The sequence below is a fragment of the Cuculus canorus genome, chromosome Z (genome assembly GCF_017976375.1).
Source record: "Cuculus canorus isolate bCucCan1 chromosome Z, bCucCan1.pri, whole genome shotgun sequence".
Classification (NCBI taxonomy): Eukaryota; Metazoa; Chordata; class Aves; order Cuculiformes; family Cuculidae; genus Cuculus; species Cuculus canorus.
This window is the reverse complement of record NC_071441.1, coordinates 34,561,936-34,575,636: the sequence shown is the minus strand read 5'-3', so window position 1 is coordinate 34,575,636 and position 13,701 is coordinate 34,561,936. Positions and strand designations below refer to the sequence as shown.

The 13,701-nt window shown below is 43.9% G+C and overlaps 2 protein-coding genes across 3 annotated transcripts in view; one reads left to right on the top strand and one right to left on the bottom strand.

The window, feature by feature from the left end:
- LYRM7 (LYR motif containing 7) overlaps positions 1-9,121 on the bottom strand; it is a 67,707-nt gene extending 58,586 nt beyond the window's left edge. Inside the window, 5 exon segments of the mRNA XM_054053819.1 lie at positions 46-1,113; positions 5,741-5,822; positions 8,066-8,136; positions 8,827-8,924; positions 8,926-9,121. Of these exon segments, the coding sequence (XP_053909794.1) occupies positions 1,037-1,113; positions 5,741-5,822; positions 8,066-8,136; positions 8,827-8,924; positions 8,926-8,966 (369 nt within the window). The 5' untranslated portion in view covers positions 8,967-9,121 and the 3' untranslated portion in view covers positions 46-1,036.
- A 2,152-nt stretch (positions 9,122-11,273) lies between these two features.
- LOC128850354 (uncharacterized) lies at positions 11,274-13,397 on the top strand. Of its 2 annotated transcripts, none has more exons than XM_054053815.1 (2): positions 11,274-12,020; positions 12,141-13,397. In XM_054053815.1, exon 2 carries the CDS (start codon positions 12,226-12,228, stop codon positions 13,150-13,152), a length of 927 nt encoding a protein of 308 aa, XP_053909790.1. In that variant the 5' UTR covers positions 11,274-12,020; positions 12,141-12,225; the 3' UTR covers positions 13,153-13,397. The 2 variants fall into 2 exon arrangements, with proteins under 2 accessions (XP_053909790.1, XP_053909792.1); XM_054053817.1 differs by lacking the exon at positions 11,274-12,020 and having other exon boundaries at positions 12,125-13,180; positions 13,291-13,393.
- Positions 13,398-13,701: the final 304 nt, after the last annotated feature.

Below are 13,701 nucleotides of genomic sequence, written 5' to 3'. Positions count from 1 at the left end.
GACAAAGGAGGCCGGGCGGCCGCTGCCGCTGCCCGTCACACCCACCGCGCCGCCGCCCGCTCCTCCTCCGCCGCGCCCCGAGCCGCCGGGAGGGGCCGCGCCGCGCCGCGCCCTGCCCGCAGCGCAGCGCCCCCCGCCGTGCGCTGTCATGAATTGCACACGAAGCAAATAAGGCTACCTTCCAAAAACAGGCAGGGACAAGGGCTCAGTAAATAAACTCGCCCAAAAATCCCTCTAGGCAAGGCAGCTCTTTTGTGACTAAGCAACAAGCTTCTTTTCTTTGGCAAATGGCTCAGTAAGTCGGTCTATAACCCCAAGGTAGCACAAAACCCTGACATTCATAAACCATATGGGCTAAACGAACACCCTGAAGTTCGGCTGTGGCTGTGGCTGCGTTCTTGTTCTGCTGCCAGCCAAGAACCCCAACCCTGCCATGCTTGCGCATTCAAACATGGAGGGGCGGAAGAAAAACATTACACCCTCTCTGCCATGTGCAAAACCTGAACAATTTATTCAGATAAACCTTAAGAACTCTCTCAAACGCCACAAGATATTGGCGCACAGTTAACTTCAGAAATCATGCTTTTGGTGCAAAGTATAAAGGTAAAGGCCACAAGATGGTTTCTCCTTTCTTCGAAGCAGCGTACGACCGACAATAAACTTACAAATAAATATTATCAAGACTACAAACTGCATTTATCGTGTATTTAGCTTGGAAAACCGCAGATTGATAGGAAACAACCTGACGACTGTCACAATTAAAAATGACCCTGCTGAAGGAACACAATTCAGCAGCGTATTTTTAAGATTAACTGGGCTTCTTGAGTTTCTGTGCAAGTATCCGTATCTTCCGCAGACGAAGCGCACGACGGTATCAGAGCACACAACAAAATCCGTGGCTTGGTTTCAGTTTCTATTTTTCTGCTAACAATATTTAACGGTTTTTAAGATGTAGCTTTAAAACAGGTATCCGCGATTGGTTTTCAGAGATCTCATGAAAGGATATCAAACTTCTGGGGAGAGGGGTATATTTTCCTCAAGAGTCACGCTTTTTTGTTGTTTTATCAAAGTAAGGAGTGTTGTCCTGTAGCAGATCTTTTCTGGCTACGAGCACTGTAATAGAAAAAAAAAAAAAAACAAACCCAACCAACTGTAAGAATATAATCTTATGGAAAATAATACTTAAAATTCTAAAGTTGATTTTTACATTTACAAACAAAGTGTCAGGTTACTAAAATTAGGATTTAAACTTCTGGTAAGCTACAAGCAGCATCACGGTATCTACCAAAGACAAAATTATACAAAGATTTTCACCTTCTGTTTGTCAGAATACTGCCCTTCCCCGTTTCCTTTTAAAAAACACTGAGAATATTTTAGTAGCACTAAGAATCCATAAAGAACGGTAAAGTGCTGCAGTAACTTTTATCAAGAGAGAGAACGGCAATTTTATCCTGAGTCAGATTATATTTGCTTCAACAGCTGCAAAAATGAATACTAAATCTGATGCAGCCCTCTCCCACGGCATCCAGGAATCCGAGCCGTAATAGTCATCTTCTCACACCTGCTTCAAAGGCCAAGAGGAAACAAAACCACCAAATGAGAATCATGGCCACTATACTGTCACAGAAGTGAGGTGTGTTAGGGTTTGCCTCGTTACACACCATTTTAAGCTCCTCCAGACTCCAAGTTCTTCCCACCTAGCTCTTCAGAAATCAGCTTGTCCTTTCTTCACGAAGGGAAGGAGCCATGTCAGGTAGGATTTCCTTCAGCAGCAAACACTACAAAGATTTACCACGAAGCAAGATTTGGCACGAAGCAAGGACAGAATACTAGTTTAGATACAGCCTCAAATGTGTGTATTTTACAACATTTTTTTTCCCCAATACGCCAACAGACTTTCTATTACCACAAAGTAAATACCTACAAAGGTACCTGCCTCTTGTAGGTATTCACCTACAATGTTTCCAAAACAAACAAGGAGCTTCTAAGGTGAAGCACTATGAAAAGTAGACTTTTTAAACCACGACAACATCAAGCCAAAGATTCAACTGGAAGTTGAAGCCTCACTTTCAACTTTTTCCCCCTCTTTTCAATCTCTGACAACTTCTCTTTACAAGCAAGAAAGGAGGGAAACAGGACAGCGAGACACTTAACAAAACGAAGCAGCAGTGGAAACCATACCCATTTACAGGTAGAACTTCACAGAGTGCACTGACCATGCTATTCAGCATAAACTACTACCAAAAAAGATGACAATTAACTCCCTAAAAATTCTGAATTTCTGGCTTCAGAAATTTTCCGATGTCCTACTCTATGCTACCTTTGACGTTATTAACATAAGAGCTATAGCAGAAGTGCCTGTTTCAGGGTGCTCTCCGAACTGGATTCTTAGGAAAGACGCAAGCACACCAGATGCCTGCTCAAAGACTTGCACTTAAGAATAATGTTCTGTTACTGATCAATTTACCATGGCGTAAAGGTCTGTAGATTCCTTCTTTCAGATTTGCTTTTACTCTACAGTATCGAACTAAGCATCAAGTTTGGTCTTTTGCTTTTTTTGTGATTGTGGTATCTTGCTCCTGGCCATAAAGATTTTTCATTGCCATGACATTTAATTTTTTTTGGGGGGGGTATTAAATTTTCTTTTTGGTATTTGTTTTGAATGTAAATTCCAACTTCACTTAACGCTCTTTACATTGTAACTCTAGTATCATCAAGTGCAGAGCGAGAAGCAAAGCTTATACCTATCCATCCAAAACCACAGAGTCAAAAAACCCAATGGGAAAGGAACTTCACATCAAGATCCTTTGCACTCATAACCACGTCAAACGTACTCTGTGTACTTTTTTGCTGCAGGACAAAGTTTCCCTGGCTAATCCTAAACTCCGGAAGACTCCCTTCTGCCACACAGATCGTATTGCAGCCATTACCAACCCTGGGGGAAGAGAGAAAATCTGGAGAAAGGGAGATTGTCTCTTGATCAAAGAGGACCTGGATCGAGATCGTTTACGCAAACCGGACACCCACAGATCCACACACCCCAATGGGATGCACCGACGACTGCTGAGGGAGCTGGCAAGTATTAATGCTAGGCTGCTCTCCGTTACCTCTAAAAGGTCATGGAGAACAGGAAAGGTGCCCGAGGACTGGAGAAAAGTCGATGTCACTCCAGTCTTACAAAAAGGGCAAGAAGGAGGACCCAGAAAACTACCGGCCAGTCAGCCTCAGCTCTATCCGCAGAAAGGTAACGGAACAGCTCCTTCTGGATGCCAGCTTTAAGCCCCTGAAGGGAAAAAAGGTTATCAGAGTGGCCAACATGGATTCACCAAGGGGAAATCATACTTGACCAATCTGATTGCCTTCTATGACGGCATAACTGGTGGGTAGTGAGGGGAGAGCAGTCGATATCGTCTACCTCAACTTCAGCAAGGCTTTTGACATTAGTAAGCTTAGAAAGTACGGGTTAGATGAGGCAACAGAGAGGTAGATTGAGAACTGGCCAGACGGCAGAGCTTAGAAGGTTGGGACTGGTGGTGTAGAAAAGTCTGGAGCCAGTGGTGTCCTCCACGTGTCAGTACTGGGCCCAGGGTTGTTCGACATACTCATCAATGACCTGCATAAGGGGACAGAGCATACCCTCAGCAAATTTGCTGATGATACAAAACTGGGAAGAGCGGCTGATAAACTGGAAGGCTGTGCTGCCATTCAGCGAGACCCGGGCAGGCTGGCAAGCTGGGCTGAGAGGAACCTAATGAAATTCAACAAAGGGAAGTGCAGGGTTCTGTGCCTCTGGAGGAATAACACCCTGAGGCACTACCGGTTAGGGGTCGACCTGCTGGAAAGCAGCTCTGCGGAGAAGGGCCTGGGAGTCCTGCTGGACAGCAAGCTAACCATTAGCCAGCAATGTGCCCTGGTGGCCAAAGAAGTCACCCTGGGATGCATCAAGAGGAATGCGGCCAGCGGGTCGAGGGAGGCTATCCTCCCCCTCTATTCTGCCCTAGTGAGGCTGCATCTCCAGTACTGTGTCCAGTTCTAGACTCCCCAGTTCAAGAAAGACAAGGAACTATTGCAGAGAGCCCAGCAAAGGGCTACAAAGATGCTTGGGGGAGCGTCTCTCCTGTGAGCAAAGGCTGAGACACCTGGGCCTGTTTCGCCCAGAGAAGACTGAGAGGGAATCTTATCAATCCTTATAAACATCTGAAAGGTGGGTGTCACAGGGATGGGGTCTGATTCCTTTCAGTGGTACCTAGCGACAGGATAAGGGGCAATGGGCATGAACCGGAACACAGGAAGTTCCACCTGCACATGAGGAAAGAACTCAAAAGGAAATTTAGAATTAGAAGGGACCAGAAAACAAACCAAGAACGAAAGAGAAAACATCGTTGTGCCATCATTGTTGAGTATAATGCCTGGTTAGGAATAGCTTGATGACTGTGCTCAGCTCTGTCTGAGAGACGGAGCTCTTAATCATCTTAAGGTAGATACAGAATTGAAAAGGGCACAAAGAATGGCAACATAATCATCACAGGCATTCACCTGCTATTTCACAGAGAAGCCGTTCCACGGGGAAGGAAAAATAAAAAAGGGGCAACAAAGGGCTTAAAAACTCACAAACAGTTCGGCGAAAACTGAAAGTAATTGAATAGTAGGACCAGATTCAGAACTACAGCAAGTGATTCTTCATAAAAATCAGAGCAAATTTTTTTTTCAAAGGTTTCTGGATGCAAGAAAGTTGCATAGGCCGACGGGAACAATTTCACGAGACAGCAACCCACGGACAATAACTACAAGAAAAACCATCCCTGGCTCAGGAAGCGCTCTCAGGTGCAAACAGCTGTAAGGCGTGAAAGTTCACTTGTTCTGTTCCCATTCATCTACTGACAACTGCCTAGGACCACTGTGCAAGACTTGAGGCTAGTCTAGATGTATCTTTGGCCTTAATCACGATGGCTGTTCTAAAGTTAAAACACTTCACCAAATCTAAACCTGGAAATAGTTAAGAAGCTTTACAGAAACCACTACGCAGAAGTGAAAGAAAGCAACGTACAAAGCTGAAGATTTCTCCTATCCTCTACCACGCAGTTGTATGCTGAGCCTAATCCTTCTCTTACGTTTCACTGTAAGATAAAAAGAACTTCTAAACCAGGAGCCAAAACTGCAGGATTTGATAGGCTTTGCATCAAGGCCATCATTGTGTCACAAATCTTCCAGGGAATAATCTGAAACTTAAATAGTCAGAACAAGGTTTTGGAAAAGAAAACTCAGTCCTCAAAGAAAAAAAAACCAGTTTTATGGGCAGTGTGCAAGCTGCATTTGCTAATTCTCCTCAGGAAGCTTCTACTTATTTGGTAGAACAAGCGCCTACAGATACTGTGACTTAGATGTACGCTGACTGACTAGCCAGTACGTGCACGCCGACTTGTTACCTAATTGCCGGCACTCCCAACAGTTACGGTATCACGTTATACAACTTTTTTCTCTCAAGGAGGGCATGAAATGTAGTCCCTGCCTCTTTCCTACTAACCTCAGTTTGTCAAAATAGTTGTGTAGAAACTTTGTGGTTTTGAAACCTCCACCTGTCCTAGGTAGCAACACCAGTCAATAAGCCTAAACTAAGGGTTTGGGCAGAGAAGTGACATACTTTGGCCCTGTCTATACCCTTACTTCGTCTTCAAGTTTTTTATTTGTTCACCGAACTACATTCTTTTTAAACATTTTATTAACATGCAGCTTTACTCACGCATTTTGTCAGAATCTCTGTGAACCGCCTGAACAACAGACGTTCTGAGAATCACTTCACCATCTGAAGCTATTTTCAGAAGCTAGTAAAAGGAAAGAAAGAAAACAAACAACATAGTAATTTAAATCATATATAACTATTCCTGAAGGTATTTTCCATACTAGACAACTATTCAAATAATAAAGCCAGTCAGTTCTGTTATGCCCTTAGTTACTCACTATCTATACACAGCTTTTACTTTGGGAATCCTGCAATAACTTACGGGTTGATAAGTAAGCCGCTGTGGCATACAGCACGAGAGGAAGGAAACTTCTGCTTCCTAACATCCAGCAGTATAAAAGCCACATACCAAATCAAAACTGCAAACAAATAAGGTAGAATGCAAGTACCAAAACAAGTAATCAGCTTCCAATAAACAAAGACCTTTGTGAATGCCTCAGTAACACCTGACCGCGACCCCTACTGAAAGGGCAATCTGGTTCTTCTAGCATTCCTGATCTTAACGAAAGAAGAGAAAAATAAGGGCAAACCATGATACGAAACACAACTGAGAATATTGGAGTTTCACAGAACAGCAGTACTGGAACAAGGCACTACCTAAAGATTAGCAGAGACATTAATATTTGGCAAAAGGCCTAGAATTCCTTCCCTTATTAAGAGGAGAAGCAGAAGCACCCTTGCTAGTTTTGCTCAGCTATTAAGGGAAGCCTAGCACTTGTGCAATTTCATTTATTTCTCACACTGGTATCATACAAATTAGCGCCACGTTTTGGGAGATGCGCTCACATAGGAAGTAACACGTACCAACAGAAGTTTGAGCTCAGGACTTGATATCTACCCTGAATTTCCCTTTCCCCATTTCCCTTTTAAGGATTTGGCCTAGGTGTCCTCCAGTTTTTCCCACTGAATGCCCACAAGCGGCTAGGCTGCACGCTCCAGAAGCACACCCTCCACTTCAGACTCATCTTAAAGGAATACCGCCATTTGCTCTGAGACTGCTTCCGAAACCAAACCAAATTACAGGAAGTGCAGACAACCAAGGTTAACTTCAAAAGCACACTCCTGATCTGAACTAAAACACTAAAACACTGCAGTGGATTCAGCTGCTGCATCTCACATTCTAATACCACAAACAGTTACCCCTACCTCCTCAGGTCAGGACGGAACTAAGGATTTGATGTCATATTAGAAAACATTGTAGCTTTCCCTTCTGGCAAATAAATGCACCTTTCCTTGGTGAATCCTCACTTTTTTAGCTGCTGTCGAAAGCAGGATACTAACATCTCTTACGCAAGTAAATGCCCAAATTCTCAAAAATCCTATGTATCATTTGATTCAGGTGCCCTCTGCATCCAAGTCTATTCAGTCTCTATAGATGTATATATAACAAATACAACAACTTCTGTGATGTCCTACCATTCTGCAGTTTGTGATGAAAGTCTAGGATTTCTTCCACTGACACATTTCCCCAAGATATCAATTAACGTATCTTAAAGAGTTGCATATAAGCATTTTGTAAGTTGCCATTCCTAACAAACATAGTTTTCCCCTACATCTGTAACACCAAGAACATCTGCAGATCAGACACTGGCAACACAAACAAAGGAGTATTGTTACTGGGGCCTGATAACAAGCAAAAAAATGCTAGAAAGACCTAACTAAATGCTCAGAACTGTTTAGGTAATGGTCCAGTGGCTGCTAGGATACAAAGGTTTAGATTTACATTTGTGAAGGACAGATGGAGGCATTTTCTTCCAACTACTGTCATACGACATTGTAAATACAGTTGGTTAAAAGGCTGAATGATGAGGATTAAATTATGCACTCTGTATGGAAGTTAAGAACTAAAAATATCTAAAATACAGAAGCTTCACTTCAGGCTTCAACAAGCTTTAGAAAAATGTCTCAGTAAAAGGTGTTAAGATAATAGAGATCAAGTGCACTGAAAGTGACCACAGCTCAGAGGTATATTTATAAGCATACCGTCAAAATACTTACATGAAAAAAGCAACATTTTTTTCCATAATTTGACTACAACCTCAAAATAAGCATACTGAATTACCAGAAGACAGTTTCTCCTTAGGCATTTTGGTAGAATGCCGTAACATATTATTTATACCAATGTATTTATTTATTTATACCAATAAAACGTAAATAACAAATAACATAATAAACAAAGATGTATGTAAAAGCTTTTTTTGAACTCACCTGGCTCTCACAATGTCTCAGTAAGTACTAACATTGGTTTAGAGATCCTTTAAGAAAAAAGCATCTATGCAAATATTCTTATTCAAAGAGGAAAAGTGTAATGAAAACAAGGAGTACCTCGTTTATCTTTTCTTCAGATGTCTCATCTGGGTTATTCCTGAATTCTTCATTTATCTTTTGTCTTGCAGCTAAGTAAAGTAAACAAAAAAAATGAAGTGCAAATAAAAATTGCAGCTTGCCTTTTGACTGCCTCAAAGCTCAGAATCTTTACAGCATCTGCTGGTGCCCTGTCTGAAGCATTTTAATATAAGATTTCCATGGAACTCAGGTGATATAATATTTTAAGTTCACTGGCAGAGGAGTGAAATCGCCCATCTAGCATTCTGAGCTTTAAATAACCAACACACAGAAGCCACAACTAAAAGCTGCTTTATGGCAAAAGCAGCATTGATCCCTTAAGGAACAACTGAACATAAAGCGAATCAACTGAATACCGTTTAATACCGTTAAACATGCTCTAGCTGGACTGAAGAGAGGAAGTAAAAAATAAGGGGGAAAAGGGGCAGGCAAAGAAAAAAAAAATCCCAGGAATATCACCAAGCTTCCAAAAAGAGATGTTTTCCTTAGGAAATAATACGGCTTTGAGTGCTTCAATCTAACAACCATTTTTTAATTTCAAATGAAAGGATGTCTTGGTATGTATACAAAAGTTTTCCCAATGATTCTTTAAAAAATGTGGAAGAGCATAACTTAAAGGAAGGTTATGTTAAGAATTCTCGTTCAGAGTATTCAGAGAATACACTGAAGTCCCACAGGGAATACACTGAAGTTCCACAGAAAGATAGGGAAGCATCCATCCCGCTAAAAGCGTATCTCACCTTCAAGGGCTCTGGTATCGTTTCTAAAAACTTCTTGCCGAGTTCTGTGTAGTAATTTAAAAAGCTTCAAAACCTGACAACAATAAAACAACACCACAATGAGCTTGTTTGCTAGCAGGCTTCTTAATTAAAAGCAACATGTTGCTCTTGAAAATATTCTGGTTGATCTTTCATGATCTTTCCATTTAACACAAAATTTGGCGTGGAATCAATATCTAACACGCTTCACCTCAATTCCTGATCAAGGAATTGCAGCCTCACTTGCAGCCAATGCAGACGTGAGACTGTCCAATCCTGGACAGTCTATAGATGTTTCAGATTAATCTAAGAGGCTAAAGAGTACTAGCACTACGCTTGTTAACAACCATTTGGATTATTTGGAATAATCACGTGACACCACGGGATTATAATCCTGAAAATACAGTGACACAAACATATTTATTGTGCCAATATCAAATAAGCACAACAGAGTTGGAAAAATTCCAAGGGACTATCAAGGGTACATCACTGGATAGCCTCTGATTACAGAAAAGATAGAAATATAAATGGCTAAAGTATTCTCACGCTTACAAGCCAAGATGAGAGAAGTGAATACCTAAAGGATCTCAAACTGTACTTTAACTATTCCAGCAACTATTTTTCACGCCTCTGTACAATACTTGGTCATAATCGCCTACAAAGCAAAAAATCCTTCTCTAACTAGAACTGCTAGGTCACCAAACAAAAACTTCAGTAAAAGCAAACACGCAAAAATTTATCAGGATTTATAATGTAGGTATGACACGCTTCAGTACGCACATAAAGCAAAACCCCTGAGAACCACAGCTCCCAGTCACGTGGTTTTGGCATTTTATTCATACAAAGCGTAAGTAATTACAGAAATCCTTAAGTCCTCATCAGACCTTTTCTGGTGTTTGTCAGAGATTGACAAGGATCCCTGACAAACACCAAAAAGGAATCATCAGCTTGACAATGAGATACTTTTTGAAGTCACGTCTAGTGCTACCTGCTACGTTTTGGCATCCCTAGAAGGCACAATTCCACGTACCTAATGATAATTTAAAATTGTTTCCTCACAGTTAATATTCCAAAAATTTCTTAGAATGACATACAGGAAACACAGAGCTGTTACTGAGAAATTACCATCTTTTTTTATCAGCATCCTCTGCAATTGTGAGCTACAGATGCAAACAAGACTGCCACCCTAGAAGTAAAAGGCCAACAAAAACATCCTGGCAGAGTCCTGAAAAAAAGCGTGGCCTCTGCTTTAGATCTGCCAGTAACAGAGAAACAGCAAATGCCTCTGAAAGCTACTGCCTCCAACACCTCCAGCTATTATCTCCACATTTTGAGATTTTTCAAACCAAGTTCTCACTCTCCACCCAGCTGGTCACTTAGCTACACTTTGAGATAATTCATCCAGAAGCGTGTACACACAAAAGGACGGTTTTTAGGAAGAGGAAAAGAAGACATAAAACAATAAGAACAAGCAACTTGCCAGTTCAGTACTGCTTCTTCAAAAAAACACGACCACGACTTCAGCACTATTAAGGAAGAACTTACAAATATGAATGGATTCAAATCCTGCTTCACCAGGTGGTTTAATCCATGCCCTAATTTTTACTGTAATTTATGATTTAGAATTCTATTGAGTATATGCTACTGCATTACAAGCACGTCTGGAAAGAGAATAAACTAGTGCCTTCTTGATTTCCTGTGAGTTGTAGAAATGTTTAAGGGAAAAATCTTCTGTCACTTTTACAAGAATTGGCGTGTGACTTGACAAGCAGTTAAATCAATCTGAGCGGAGACATACAGAAGAGAACATGGACTCCGCTCATTTCTTTTCAGCTCTGTGTCCTTAATAATTAGCGACTGAACACAAGCAAGTTGCTTTTAACCGCAGCCTTCCCTAGACAGCGGTGAAGATGTGTTCGCTCACTGCAGGGGGGTTGGGCTAGGTGACCTTCATGTTCCCTTCCAACCCAAACCATCCTATGATTCTGTCTCTGAAACACGACATAGTAACGCGCAGGCTCCTTTGAGCCCTACAGCCACCTAACGAAACACTGAACTGTCCCAATACCTCAGTGTATTAGCACCCCTAATACTAGGCTTTGGAGCACTTGTGAAACAAGGGTTCAGCTCCCCGTGTAAGTACCCTACACTGGAAATACAAAACGCAAAACTAGTTCTTCCATCTTTGTTTTTGCCACCTTTCCATCACAATTCACTCTCTCGATACATTCGAGCCTCTGCTTGATTACCACCTCTCAATCTGTTTCCTTTTTCCACAACAGCCTTTGCGCACGAGCCCCTACTTTCTAACACCTAACGTTCCTCCTGCCCCAAATGCCCGTTCACGCTATAAATGCTCGGCACCGCTAGAAAGAAAAACAAAAAAAAGCCCCTAAGGCCACGGCTGCGCGGCTGGAAAGGCAGCGGCTGGCACGCTTCGGCGTCTGCTGGGGCTGGAGGGCACAAACACGGCCTGGCTTGGCTCGTTCTGGGAAACAACCAGAGATGGTTCCCGAGGTGCCCAAAAGAGGGGTTATGGGTTTTGGCACCACTGACACAAGAAGCAGTTACTATAACAAGAAGTGGAATATTTTGATTTAAGCTAAGGTGGAGTTCAGTTTCTTCCAAGTATTTGTATTTAGAAAGTCGGATGGAATTTTCCTCTCATAGTGTGTTTGGCCTCGAGCAGCGTTTTCCCAGACAATGCTCATTCTTTGGAGATGATAATGCTCTGGGTGAAGCATGATCTGCGCTGAACAGATGTGCTTTTTCCTGTAATCACCTCTGCTTGCAGTCTCTTTGTCTCAAACGCAAAGTCGGGCAGAGCTGGCTCCAAAGCTCCAAATTAGCAAGAGGTTTGCCTGTTGTTCAGTTCATAATAACAGTTAAATTCGTCCTTGGAGAGTAACAGAATATGTGCAAGATTTCTGGGAAAACATATACATATGCATGTAAGCGGGAAGTGCATTCTGCACCCAGCTCTTGTCTCTCTGTACAGGATTGAAGGAGATCACTCTGTCGTGTTGCCCAGCCCTGACAACCGATGCTTGCTTCCTAAAACTCCAAAAGGAGTCTTAGGAGTATTTGCTGGCATTTGCGGTATCACCGTAATCCTCTTCAATGTCAGCTGTCAGGGCCCTGGCGCACTGATGCCTTTGGTGCTTGCTGCAGCAGAGGTGAGCTGGAAGGGGACACCTCACCCTGGGGAGCTGGGAGCGTTTTCTTCTTGGGGGACCTGGGCATTTCTTCCACCCATCTCCGGGCAGCCAACACTGCGACTTCTCTTCCTTTTCTAGCACAACACCCACTGCTGCAGCAGCAGCGAGAGGCAGCAACACGGCCTCCACCACTCCCCCCAGCCCCCCGCAGGCAGGGAAGAGCATGGCCACACAGCTGGAGGACCGCTGTCCCATCTGCCTGGACAGCTGGGAGGAGCCCAGCTTTGTCATGCCATGCCTCCACCAATTCTGTTACCCCTGCATCCTGCGGTGGGCTGATGAAAAGCCCGAGTGCCCCCTCTGCAAGACGGGGATCACTTCCATACTGCACTCGGTGCGAGCGGACGATGACTACGTGGAGCATGTCATCGCTCCACCTGAAACACCGACAGTCATCGTCCGCCAGGGGGAAGGAGCTCCTGTTGACCCAGCTGCCCAGGACCTCCACCACCCTGGAGCGCCCCAACCACACGCCCAGCACAGAGCTCTGGTGGGCGGCCTCCAGCCAGAGCAATGGGCGAGACTTTTCCAGGCCCTCCCGTCCTTCCTGGAGTCCCTGCTCCCCTGGCTCCGGGCTACACTCCGGCACATCTTCAGCGGCAGCCCGAGCGAGGCAGCCATGGTGGGGGACATGGCTATTGACATCTTGACCAGCCATGGGATGGACGAACAACATCTAGTCCACATGCTGCAGGACTCCCTCCTTGACTACACCGAGGCGTTTGTGCACGAACTCATACGTGTCGCTGTGCAACGGTGCCGCAGGGAAGCCTTTCGTCTGCTGGGCCTGGGTCTCCCAGCCCCAGCTCAGTCCCATGCAGCAGCCCCACAACATCCGCTGCAGACAGGCTCCCCGGCACCTCGTCCAACGCCATCGGTGGGAGTCCCAGCAGCCAATCCCCGTCCCCCGTTGTCCTCACTGCCGGAGGAAGAGGAGGCCCAGGAGGAGCCAGAAGTCCCCATGCCCGGACCCAGCACTTCCAGCCAGGGCAGGGAACGCTCCCCTGTCCGACCACCGCAGCGGACTCGAAGGAGGAGGGCCAGCAGCTCGGAGGACGCTCCAGGCAACAAGAGGCCAAGAAAAAAATAACTGAAAATTTATATCGTTCTTCATTTTTGTAAGTAGAGGCAGATGATAAAAAAATCTGCTGTTTATGTTACTAGTACATCCACTTTTGAAGATTCAACATTGACTAGTATGTGTGTCTATTGCTTTTTGTATGCACAGATAGATCTCTCAAGCATTCCAACTGCGAGCTTTCACCCTCATTCTGTGCACAAAGCTTTCACCCTCCTTCTGTACCGGCACTTGGATGGGGAAAGAAACAAGGGAGGACTTGGGACAACCGATGCTATTCAAACTCCACAATGAACTTGCAGTTCTGGCACCATCGGAATGGCTGCAAAAACTCTGGACATGAGTAAACATGCAGACCAGGTGTTTGTGAAACAACAGGAGAGGAAGCAAGGTCTGTGAAATTGCACTGCCTAAAGCTGAATGCCAGGAAGATTTTCAAGACAGTATTGTCAATCTATGGGCAAAAGCCCTGATTAAATGCTTACTGGAACACGTTCCTCCTTCAAAGGACATAGCTTATAGTGCTCTATTCCTGCTAACAGAGTACCTAGTAATGCTGTA

Excerpts from the sequence above, each read along its gene's own strand:
- LOC128850354 (XM_054053815.1), top strand. The coding sequence starts at position 12,226 with ATGGCCACACAGCTGGAGGACCGCTGTCCCATCTGCCTGGACAGCTGG.